Below are 13,536 nucleotides of genomic sequence, written 5' to 3'. Positions count from 1 at the left end.
AAAGGCTACTTTCTCATTTGTTTAATACAAAGGGAGGCGTAGGAAAATTGCGTCGTCTTGCTGCCAACCAAAGAAATTTACTGTCCAGATTTAACCTAAATATCTGAGAAAGACAAAGAGTGCTTTAACAAGTGGTGTGATGCACAGATGCAAAACAATTACGTCTTTGATTTTCAAAAAGAATTCCTGCATATCTGATGTGTATATATTGGCCTTCGCGCTTGACGGTGCTTGTCACTGCTCCAGCATCTCCTCTCGCCATGCATTCCAATGTGACCGATTACGAGAGGATGTAGCCACGCTCGTATAGTCTCCGAAGAGACACACCCAGCATCCGCCTTCTACAAACTTCACTATCACCCACCGCTTTATGGCCGGCCCATAAAAACACTTTCTCAAGCATCAACTTGTTGTGGTAGTACGTACCTCTGGATAAAGCAGAAATTCAAACTGCAGTGTCTGTCGCCCTGCATTCAATTAATGAAGAACTGGAGCGGATACTCCTTTGAATTCATATGAGATCGGAGGACCCCTAAAATCATGTCTCATTGTCCCCTATTAGTCACCGTGAACAAGCTTTGGTTACTTCCAGTCACTTAGATTAGTCCTGTTTTAACAGCCCCCAAGGTATCTGTATTAAAGAACGTCACCCAAAATAGGAATCTGCCACCAAATGAGCAGTGAACTTGTAATGTACACAGTTCTGCGTCTCTCAACATTAAGTTATAAAAATAATACTTTTGTTCACACTAAGTGCAACTCGCTGTTTTCAACTGCCCCCTCAGGTCTCAACTAGGCAGAATGTTTGAGTTTGTCAATATCTAACTTTCGATCATCTGTGTATAGCATTCTATTTATTATTGCAACCTCTCATATCATAAATAAATATATTGTGCCACTGCAATATTTGATAGCTTTCTGCATAAAAAAATACAATATGTTGGACGACTCTGCTACTGCATGAAATGACCACTGTCTTTAATATGACACGTTAGAAATAATTTCACTGCACCATCGCCGCATTCCGTAGCTCTCCGTACTAACAAAGATGGTAAACTCCACAACCATCACGTGTATGATCACTGTCTCTAAAATATCTTCGTTATCCAGCGATGATCGTCTAGAAGTCACGGTGTATAGTGTTATTGATAAGTGGTATTGTTGTCTGAGTAACTGCATGCGTTTAGATTAGCGAGTTCCATCACTCACTATCACTACAATATGGAGTCATAACACTACTGCCGCTATGATACAACGTCCATTGATAAAAAGAGATAGAGGGCGAGGGATGAGAATCATGTGACTAACCAACACTTTTGCTCTCTTGGTCAGCTGTATGCGGTGTTTCCATCACCGTATTAGTCATTATGTCAGTGGTTATCAGTGCTAAGAACACGTAATAGCGTAAGATGAAATCTAAGTGGTGCTTTAGGATGGAATAATGGTGAGAGTTGCGGACTGCACATATTCCACTCGAATGGCAAAGAAGTAAACAATCTCCCGCCAAAACACCCCGACCTGAAGTCTTATTGTTATGTGACATTAGGACAGTGGGACTGGACCTGGAGGTGACATTTCTCCCGTGTAAGTAACCCTGGCGATGCTACTTACACGGATGTCAAGAACGTTCTTGTGTGGGATATCCTATAACGCAAAACGACTGTGTTAGAGAGGGCCTGGAATATTATACAGGGTGTTATGAGTGAAACACACACTAAAGCTTTAGCTATCAAACGAACATAGCGGTATGGTTTACTTGGTAGTACTTATAAAGAATGTAAATAATTTTGCAGTGTCTACGTTTCAAAAACATTGATATTGCTCCGTGGAATGGATAGGTTAATTACAGCAAGCATCTTTGGGGCTCTTCATTAAACTGAGAGAATATTCAACAGTTTAAAGTTCTGTATTAGCAATTCAAAAAAACATTCAGGCCCTTCTTCAGTATGGTCTGTTCGAAACACGATATACCTTGTAAAAGTCTTGAAACAGTTTTAAATGGACTACACGTACATAGTTAACAACAATGTAGCCTGGAAAAATACCAGATCTTTCTACCATTTTCAAAACTATCCTCGCAAATGGAAAGAGCCGCAACTGCAACAAGTGGTTGTGGAGGTGTGAGATTAAAGCTCACGTCTTAGGCGTGCCCCTATGGGAATTTTGTATAGTTGTTTTAGATACAAAATTTGTTGTGTTTAGTTGTTTGTGTGTTCATTTTTTGTCATTCACTAATTCGATTCTGAATTATTCATACGTACATTTGAAAGTAGCTGCAGTAAGGACAATCGTTTGGTTAGAGCAGTGTATGTATATTTTTAGACAACAACAGCTTGGCACAATTGGAAGTAGTTGTTCATCCTGGTTTTTCCAACTTCCCTGTAGTGGCCCAAGTTTCTACACCACCCATGAGGTAGGGTCTCGGCACGTTTTTTTTATTATAGTTAGTATCCTCGGGAGGCCTAGTTTCACTTTGTAACGTCAAAGTTCTCAACTGAACGCCGAGTTTTAACACTAGTTGATGGGAGTCTCAAACAGTGAACAACAAATTCGTGTATACATGTCTCAGTTAGAATATGGTAACGTCTGGCAACTGCCCAACAATGGTCATTTTTTTATCAATCAATTTTTATGCCATTTCACGGAAAACCACAAGTTATTTACCTAATGATAGCCCGATAAACTTTGCATTGACATATTTTTGACACGCCAAACGAGAAAGTTATAATTTGTTTTAGATGTTTCCAATTTAGGAATTTGATGAACTTCAAGCTGAAAGCATCTGTGAGCACACTGATAGATGCATTGGGTTCTCGAGGAATAAGATACTAAATGGTAGAATGACTAAACCTTCCGTTCTCTACAGACGTGCGTGCTCTCCTCGTGCACAAATCTTCCTACGTTATTGGGTCGCTCCAGACCCTTTTACTGTTTTAAATTTTAGTAATTAAATTTAAACATTCATTTACCTACACTATAGATGTCTTGGTTAGGTTCTCCCGCTTTCCGAATGATCCCCAGAAGGAGTTCAATGAATGAGTTGGGCTAATGAACAGATACCTTCGTTTTTCTGAATTTTTGTAGGATCTAGTTTGATAACTTCGTGTTCGTAGTAATCTTGTACGTAACTAGTTTTATCTAGGTCGGTGTTGCACTATGAAAGAAAGCCAGAAGCTTCTTGCTTTAATTTTAAAAACTTGTTGATAAAGTCAGTATCTTACCTCCATTGTCGAAAGTAGCCATCTTGTACTCCCACAGTTCTAACATATCGAGAATTATGCAGCCCTTGTCTGCTGCTTTCTTCAAATCGTCCATTGTCCAAGTCCCGACTAGAGCTCTTTCATGACTGTAATCATCACAATTTTCTGGATTTTGAGTTTTACCACCCGTTTTGCATATTACGAACAGTTTTTTTCCGGGAGCACACGGTGATAAAGGTCCAGGGGAGGAAGGACTTTCCACTTCATCATACCATCAACACTCATTCCCCTAGCTCACTGATATAAATGCCTGGATGTACAAATGTATATCTACCGTTTTTGCAAACTTACTGGTACAGGCTATAGACGTACACGTACTGGATGCTTTCGTCTTCTTAGCATTTGCGGTAGGTCTCTGTATTTCTCAGCCTACCTCTGAAGAATCCATCCCTGGGATCGAGCAAGTGGACTTTTTACGTAGTATGGGAAGCGAGTTTTAGTTTGTCAATTTCAGACCTCCTTCAGTCTGCGGCATTCACACTTCCACATTTCGACTACTTCTTACGGGCGTTTCTCACAATTTTGAAATGTTATACTTTGTTAGTTCAAACCTGAGATGTAGCGTATCTGAATGGGCCTCTTTTAGAGGCTCCCCACTACTGCACGAAAAACATTTAGAGCATCCATGGTAGTAACAGCCCTGGAAATCGTAAGCACACTCTCCATCGAAACCGTCAACTATAAGGCCGTCAATTTTGGTTTCCCTCCCTCGTCATGCGTGTTTGATTGTGATACCTCGTTGTTCCTCTTCCCAGGACAACCACTGTAATGGAACGGCCGAATGAGTGTCTACCATGCGGTAACCGTGTTTTAGGAATTAATCCGATGGTATGTAACTAAAAAGTTTGGTCTAAAAGCAAGACAAGCGGTTGAATCAACCCTTCCCACCATTGCCCAACGTTATGTGTAGAAAACTCTGTTGCTCCACCGTGATTTGAGATCGTCTCAGAAACATCGTAGTGCACTTAATTTTGTACCTGATGAGACAATGAGAACTCTTCATCTTGATTACAATTTTTGAAGATGGAGCTTGTACCGGCTACATGTTAACTTATTTACATTCAAACACATAAACCAATATTTAAAACTTTTATTTTTGTGAGGCCTTTCGATAGCATGGCTCTCTTAGTAAGACATCATAAAAGTAAATACAAAGTGATTACAAATCAAATTGACTTTTTGTATTTACTTTTGTAATGTGTTTGACGAAGATAGCCTTGCTAACGTAAGGCCTGACGAAAAATAAAAGTGTTAAATATTGGCTTATGTGTTTGAATGTAAATAAGTTGATTACAATTGTTTGTAGTCAAAGTGCCTCTGATGTCGAAACCATGTAGAGAGTTGGTATTTTAACCTTCTTCGTCGCCGATGATTTTGGATAACTTCAGATGGATGTAGATTCCAGATTTCAGGAGTCAAATCTGTCACAGCGTTAGACCAGATGCTGCACTAAGTGGAAGGTGAACAGGAGCTGAACTTAACATTCTTACCGATAGGATCCAATTTGAACACTTTAGTTCAGGATCCAATAAGACAAGAGTCGCAATCGTTACCTTTAATGCATTTTAAACGAAACTGTTGAGACACGTATAAGTTTACTACAGGGAGGATTTTTCCTTTCTCAAAACACTCATGTGTTGGTTTTCCAAGTCAAAGAATATCTACAGAAAGTCTTTAATCTTTGGTTTGTCGTGATATACTTTCATATAAAACTGGTGATCAGATGCTATGAAATCCCCACATATCTCGCAAAACACCTATCCACACATGAGCACTGACTTACGAGTTTTCACAAAGATAGTTTTACCGCAATCCTTACACTTTTAAATCGTTTTGCATACTTGTCAATAATGGGCGATGAAACATGTTTAATTTTTTAAATGATGATTACAAAGATTGCAACACATCCCACTGTGAGCAAGTGTGCAAAGAGGGGAGATCGTGTGACATTTATGACACGAATTGCTGACTCTGTGATGACCCTTGTGGCAAAACGTACGTGACAACCTAAGCAGAGATATTTACAGGCAAAGGCGGTAGTTGGGCTTGTGATGACGTTATAATGATTGTTGTGGAATATAAGCTTGAGTTTTGTGTAAAACATCGTCATTATCACCGCTGTAATACACGTCTCTGCCTTTATTGTCATACTTGTACACCGTGAGTTTTCATTTGTTTTAATAGGACTGGAATTTTTCTAATTTCGGTATTTCTGCTCCCTTTTCTAAAATTTCGAATCTGACCTTGGCTAGTAGTTTTTGAGCTATAAATGTCTTTATCCTAGCATTGTTTTACAGTATAGCTATAAATTAAGGGGTATTTTAATGCTGAGTTTCCCTATTATAATAGCTCGAGCCAGACACAGATTGTCGGTATTGTTAATTACGATAATACCTGTTCTAGCTTTATATTCTTCGCTAAACGGTTGCATGATCCGGGTCTTCTTATTGCACCCCTACCTACAGGCAGGTTCACTCTTGTACAATATACGACGAACATATCACTAGAGGTTATAGAAGCTGCTGCGTTTGGCTGGATTATTCCGCAAAATATTTCCCAAATTGCATCTGCGCTTATTTCATTGACAGGTTCCAAGGATGTAACCGGGGTCTCTATGTATCAGAATGACACGGTTTAGTGTGAAGCCCAAGTGGTTAGGAGAAGCGCATATGTCACAAAATGGTACAAACGCAGCTTGTTTCAGACAGTACACACTGACAGCCCCATCTCTAACAGATTGCACTACTATCATCTGTGCACGAGACCACAAAAACTATCGTAAAATAGTGCATTGGCTATCAAGCGTGAGATGTCCTCACACCTTTAAAATCACGACACCAGGCGCGACACGTTTGTCAAACCACAACCAGCCACGTCACTGACACGGATGCACGGCGCCCCCGAGGCACCGTCTATTATGCGCGCCAATAGCTCATTAATGTGCCAATGACGGCTTACTGACAATACACGCCAAGCCGAACAGATATAGACCGACCGATCACAAAACAGGCGGTGCAGAAGGGCTGACATTCATGCGCTAAAAATAACTCCTTAAGAGCCCATGTTTATGCTCGGTGTGGGCTATTCCTACTAACATGGCTTTACGAGTACAGGACTAAGATAGTCATGATCTAACAGTTGATTTCAGCAGTTTGGCTAGGGAAAGTGGGATAGTTTGGGATTACAATCTATCGAGTCAGCCTATTATCAATTTTTATTCCTTCAGAGATAAAAGCGGTGATAAACTTGATTTTTGTATGAAATGCAATGCATGAAAAACAATGCTAGAGCAGTTGAGGATTGGATTATCTGTTGTTTTCTGTTTAAATATCTGACTGTTAATAATAGTGTAACATTCAATAACAATATCACTTTCATGAGAGAAGTGTAGGAAATTGATTTCTCGGATTAATTGTATAACAAATAAAGAAACATTTACAGTGTACGAGTATGTCTAAATAAGAGTTCCCGATCTCATTTTATACGTCTTTTGAACGATGTGTATTTACTTTAAATAGTTTTTTCATTAGAGATATAAAAATTTAAATTAATATTGAAAATTATAAACTGTTGATTATAATACGTTTGCAACATTATTGATTCGAATTATAACCAATAAAATATTTGGTCATTTGAACATGTTTTTAAGGACTTGACTATGCAAAATGTGTTTAAAAATTTTATTATTGATTAAAAATGATGGTTTAAAAACTTCTGAATTCTATATCAGGTAAATAATATAATACCGCACGAACTTCTTCAATAAAATGTTTCTACCGGGTGGTTGCCCCTAAAATATATTGAAAAGGTTCAAATAGTCTTAGTAGAAAAATAATTTTTAAATATTGTTCTATGGTATTTAACTTTAGTCGTTTAAAAAAATGAATATTTCCCCATTCACACCATGTGTCTAAATGCATTATTAATTAATATATTTATCACTGTATTATGAATTATATAAGATGATTACCTAATTTAGATGTGTTTTTTCCATTTCGGTTCAAATAAAATAGCCTATCTAATTAGGTGGATATGCACTGATTGAGGGAAGAAAATAAAGCGACTTTTTATTCAACTTGGCAATGTATTGGTTTTACTCCTAACCAGAGTACAGCTGTCCAATATAATTTAAACATATACTGAGTGTTGAAAATGTGTGCAACCACCATTTTATCTGTTGAGTGGTTAAATAAAAAATTGAGATTTTGTATACGGGTATACTATGGTTTTAACTATCTTTTGGTGCCTTATGTAATTTCTTATCACTGATAGGGGACGTCCTGAGGAGGATGCAGTAAAAAGTTTTTATGGAAACCTATAATAAATTACACCTCATTTTTAAGGCCATTTTTCCTTAGGTAGCCACAAGTTTCATCTCAAAATTACCACCCTAGCGAAAATGGCAACTGTTTAAAACATTAGAATCTTATTTGGTATTTCTGTTAAAACTAAGTTAGGCAAAACAATACAAATAATACATTTAATCAAATGTTTTTTTTTTTCAATAAGTGTTTATTTAATGCACAGTAAGACAATGGTGATCGTGATCAATTCTCCATATTCGTTTGTAAGTGGACTGCATAGCTTTTAGAATGGCAATAACAGTCGAAGTTCCTGATAACTAGCAGCCACTTTCTCTTAACGAAAATGTTTTCTTGTTTTGAAATGTTGGGTTTCCCAAGGTCGTTAGATGAACAATAAACTCCAGTCTGTTACTAAGTGGACTACAGACCCGCAGTGTGTTGAAATGTAGAACTGTGTTGTATTCTGCAATGGAATTAACTGACTGTGAACGAGACTATGGTAACTGTGTCAGGTCCTTTCGTGGAGTGCGAGATTTCTTCAATGATTTATTTCCAGATAGGAATCCAATATCTCATACAGCAGTCATAAAAACTGTTCAACGGTTTGAATTGACAGGTAGTATAAGAAACCGTTCAAAATCTGGAAGGCCCAAAAGTGCAATAGACGACGAACATTCTCTGGATGTTTTGCAGGGTGTTGTAGAAAATCCACATACTTCCCTCAGAAAAGAGCTGAAGGTACATTTTAGTTCAGTGCATAATGTTTGAAGAAGAACAATTTTAAGCCCTATAAAATCCATTTAGTACAAGAAATAATTGAATATGATTTTGATAGGGGAATTGAGTTTTGCGAAATAATGATGAGGAAGTATGATCAACTCGTGATTTAAAAAAAATTCTTTATCTTTTTCTGATGAGGCCTCTTTTACACTGTATGAGCACGTAAATCGGCACAACTGTAGACATTGGACTAGTCAAAATCCTCACTGGATGGTAGAGTCTCATATTCAACATCCTCAAAAAGTGAATTTCTGGGCTGTCATATGTGGAAGTAAATTTTAACTCAGAGACTTACCTAAATATGCTCCAGAACCAAATACTCCCTGTTATTTGAGAATCTATTAGCGCTAAACTTTCCTACCGTCTAGTTTCAGCAGGACGGAGCACCTTCTCACTTTGGAATAAAAGTACGACAGTACTTGAATGAAATATTTCCTCAAAAACGGATTGGTCGAAAGGGGGGCAGTTCAATGGCCTCATATTGGAAGATCACCTGATTCGTCCCCGCTAGACTAGTTTTTTGGGAGACATTTGAAAAATAATGTTTACAAAACACAACCTTGTGACTTAGATGACTTGAGGCAACGAAATTATGGAAGAAACACACACAATTTCTGAAGAAGCTTTACACAACACTGTATCAGATTTCTACATTCGAAGTGCACACTGTCAGACTGTGGGAGGAACACATTTTGAAAATGTTTTATAACTTCGTATTAACACTTTGGAACTTTAATTCCCATATCTTCATTTACAAATCGTTAAGTCATCATTTTCATTTATACTGTTTTTTATACACAACAATTGAATAATTAGTATGTGAAATCTTATTTAACACTTTAAAAATCATCATTTTCCAGTTCACTAAATGAAATACCACTTCGTAATTGGCTTGTAATCACATTTAAAAGAACACAGATCCTGACCACTCAAATACCAAGGTTTAAAAATTTCGAACAATCGCCATTTTTGCAAGGGTGGTCTTTTAGACATTAAACTTGTAGCTACTTACTCAGAAACAAATGACCTTTAAAATGAGATGTCATTTACCATAGGCTTCTATAAGAACTATTTACTGCATCCTCCTCGGGACGTCCTCTATCAGTGATAAAAAATTATAAAAAATCCGTATACATTTTGTATAGATTTTCTCAATTTGTTTTCTTTAACCACTCAACAGATAAATGATGATTCCACACATTTAAAAACCCTTTATATAATGCGTTGTTGTAATATTAATTCCAGTATTTTCTACACTAAAAGCAAATTAGTCGTCAGGGACTCATTTCCCCCCGCACAATGTAGTGTGTCAATACCCCAATTGGCCCACAATTGTGCGAATAGTGTACAACTCTAGGCATTGTTCGCAATGCCAAATTTGAATAAACTTACGTGAAAGAATTAGAAAAATATATGGTTTTCGTGGAGAAAAACACGAATCTAATGTTGATATATTTTGAAACCGAGAAGCGAGACTATTTTCCTTGAGCAAGATATCATGCCTACTGTGATCTTTGCGTAACTGAAGTTGATAAGAGCCATTACGCTTCACTAAATCCTTGAAAAATAACATCATGCCACAACTCTATGTTGACTCATTGTTGTATTTTTTAACAAGAGGTTTTGTATGTTATTTCACTTTTAAAATATAAGTTTCAAATTTATGAAAACTATTGATGAGCTCGGTTTTTTTAGTTTAATCAGTAATCAATATATGTTTTATCAATTTAAATAAACGCCTTAAATAGTTATAATATTTGTAACAAATTTCTGTAAAATTAAAATTATGTTTTTATAAAAAATATTACATCGTTGTACTGTTGGTGGAGGTATGTGGGGGTTGGCTTGTATAAGGACTTGAAGTAATACAAACAAAATGTGCATAGTGTAATATGAAGGTTAGGATTTTAATTGGTTCCGCTTCTAGGGTAAGGGTCAAATGATAAACTTCACATTCATACAGTTCAATTATTTCCACTAACTAAATGACCTTGACCAGATTTAAACATTAACATTTTTCTCGTCAGAAATCACGCCAATTTTTATATTTAATAAATATGCTGTATGTTTGTGCGTATGACTGATAAGAGATAATATAAAAGTATTTTTTGGCATCTTTCAACTTTAGAAATTATAGCGTACACAATTTAAATTATAGACATATCATTTTTCCCTTTAAAAACTTGTCTCAAACAGGCTAAGGTGAATAATAATAATTTTTATATTAGAGTAATAATTTGAAATTTAAGTTTGTACTATGAAAAACTATTTAACCCATCTACGAGAGGTTAGTACACCTACTGAATGGTTTAAGTCCACGAATGTTATTGCTATCTTATGCGTTAATTCTCCTCAGGGCAGACAAATGGCATATCTAGCGAATTAATTTTTTAACACGAAATGTAGGTCTATATCGATTATAATCAAGCCACTTTTTTCTTAAATAACAACAAAAAGAATCTGTATTAGTATCTAATCCATCCATCAACTTACTACAAACAATAAAAGTCGGTGGTTCATCGAATGGATCGGACAAGATGACTTATCAGCTAAGAACTATATAAATATGATATGAGATATAAACGGCAGAGGTTAAATGGATTTATGACTCCATAAATAATATTTCACACAGTTGAATACTTTTACCCTATTTAATATAAACTTACTAAATAGTGCAACAATCAAAACCATAAAAATGTTACTACTTCGAGAATATTTATTTTAATAATAACCACAGTAACAAATTTTATACATTGTTTCTATAAAAAAAAAAAAAAAAAAAAAAAAAAAAAAAAAAGAAAAAAAAAAACAAGAATAATGGCTGATTTTAATCTATCACTAATGTCTTCCACTCTTTGGAAACTATAGAATACAGGTTTTGGGATCAGAATTTAACGGCGTTGGCCTACTTTCGGCTCTCGGTGGCTCGACAGCGGCACCTCGTCTCACTCACATGTGGGCCATTGCCAACCTTAGGAAAATAAATTCCCTTTTTTCCCGTTCAGTGGGGAAATAATGCACTTCCGAGGTAAGATAATATCGCGATTGTCTGACAAAGTCGAGCTCCTATAACTGACATCTAGTATACGGATCGTTTTTTTCTCTGAAATAAATATACAATAAGATTGACATTTTCTGTGTACAAAATTAGTGTACTTATTCAGTAAGAAAACTGTGACTATTAAGATTGATTAAATAATAGTAAACACAAACAAGCGTTATTAAAACAATTGCGTTAGTAAAAGTTCTGATCTTAATACTGTTTTAATGTTCTATTTCCGTCATGCTTACGTCACATTAATATTAAATTCCTAGAATAGACGGGTTAAGAAATACTCCCTTTTCTATACTCTGAGAATTAAATTGCACCTATACAAATGACAAGAGTAAATTAAAGAAACAACTTACCCGCGGCGTGGAAGGTTATCCATGGTGCGGGAACAGACACCGACTGTGTTGTGTACTTGTTGTCGGTCGCTCAGAGATAGGCGGTGTGTAACGTATTAGTGTCAGTAACTGTTACCCGGTGTAACCTACTAACCAGATAACGTGCTAACCAGCAACACCCTGTTATTCAGTAACAGCTGGGCTGTACTGTTCAGCCGACAACGCACTGGTAACAGTCAAATTAAAACGTTCTAACTGGATTTCTGGAAGTTCTTATAACATTTTTTTGGTATTACTCAGTAACAAACAACAGCCGAGGGGATTATCGTGCAAGCAATGAAGCTAAGAACGGACCAGTTCTGATAACGGTTTCGTGGTATTAGGTTGCTGAGAAACCAATAACGTAGTGAAGTGAGCAGATTATCAAATATTTATAGAAATAGAAAGCACATTGTAGAACACTTTTCATGTTTTGTCATCAGCATATCATAAAAATATCTTATTTCTAAAGCATTCATATTGTGTAATTAGTAAAAATGAATTTACTTTGTGTTCTAAACCAATCTACGAAAAGGTTTGTGTGATGATTTTGTCATTAATCCAGTAATACAATATCATATTAAAATTGTGTCATTAATATTGTACAATAATATAAGAACACTTTAATGTTAATTAGCATTTGAAAATATCAATTTACACAAAATAATAATTCTTGTTAATTGTTGTTGTTTCTTTTTATGTCAGAATAGTAAGCTAGGAAAGGGTTTCATTATGTAATAGGCTACACTGCACACGTCTTGTATAATAAATTATAAACATATTCACTGCAACATAAAGTTGAATATGATAAATAAGTATTTATATAGGATTTTTCATGACATTTTCTTAAGTTTCCGTTATCGTGTTAAGCTTGCTATCGCAAATCAATGTACAAATATTTTTATTTATATTGGTATTCATATTATAAACTTCAATAAAACGTATATACTTTGTGTTCCAACTGAATATGTGTATAACTTCAAATATTTACATTAATTTAATATCACCTAGTTTATTTACACCTTATAACTTTAGTTCAATGATACAGCATGAGTCTAATACCGAACAAAAAATCGTCTTTAAGGGTGGCGATACGTTATTGGGACATCAACAATACTAGGTCGACTGGTAACCTGCTGTCATGTTACTGGAACATAATACCAACTGAACACGTTATTTTGATAATAGGTTATTGAAAAGTAACGGTTCCTCATATCTAGGTCACATCATCGTCACTTGCGCATGCTCCATAAATACCAAGGCCACGCCTACCGGATCGCGCTGCGCACGCCATATAGTGATACCAGAGGTACATAGATTTATCTAAGGAGGGTTTGGGGGTTGTAAACCCACCAATGATACAAATATTCAAAGTATATTTTAATTTGCGTTAAACTGAAAGTATAATCGTAGTTTTACTTATTTGATATTTTAACTATAACAATAACAATGTTTAACTATAGCATAGAGTAAAACACAAGAATCATGTTTTATCATTTTCGGAAAGACGATTCCATCTGCGACCAATAGGCTTGAACCAGTTGAACTTCGTTCGGAAACGTAGCCGCCGCGCGCGCCGACCAGTGGTTTCCTAGACTGCGTAGAATAAACACGGCTGAGTGTAACATGGCTTCACGTAAAAAGGAATTGCTAGCGGCTGCACTAATGTTATATAGTGATTTACATCATGACATGGATATTGTGGCATTACAAGCTTCGAAAAAGCGTAAGCAGTGCAGTGAGATGTTCAAAAGACGAGACAGTGA

At 36.1% G+C, this 13,536-nt stretch overlaps 1 protein-coding gene across 1 annotated transcript in view; it reads right to left on the bottom strand.

Annotated features, from left to right (window-relative positions):
• The window catches only part of LOC124356962 (vesicular glutamate transporter 1-like), a 52,123-nt gene extending 40,275 nt beyond the window's left edge, over positions 1–11,848 (bottom strand). Inside the window, exon 1 of the mRNA XM_046808300.1 lies at positions 11,753–11,848. Within this exon, the coding sequence (XP_046664256.1) occupies positions 11,753–11,775 (23 nt within the window). The 5' untranslated portion in view covers positions 11,776–11,848. The remainder of the gene's footprint in view (positions 1–11,752) is intronic.
• Positions 11,849–13,536: the final 1,688 nt, after the last annotated feature.

This window comes from Homalodisca vitripennis, chromosome 3, assembly GCF_021130785.1.
Source record: "Homalodisca vitripennis isolate AUS2020 chromosome 3, UT_GWSS_2.1, whole genome shotgun sequence".
In the NCBI taxonomy this organism is placed as follows: Eukaryota; Metazoa; Arthropoda; class Insecta; order Hemiptera; family Cicadellidae; genus Homalodisca; species Homalodisca vitripennis.
This window is presented reverse-complemented; position numbering and strand designations above follow the sequence as displayed.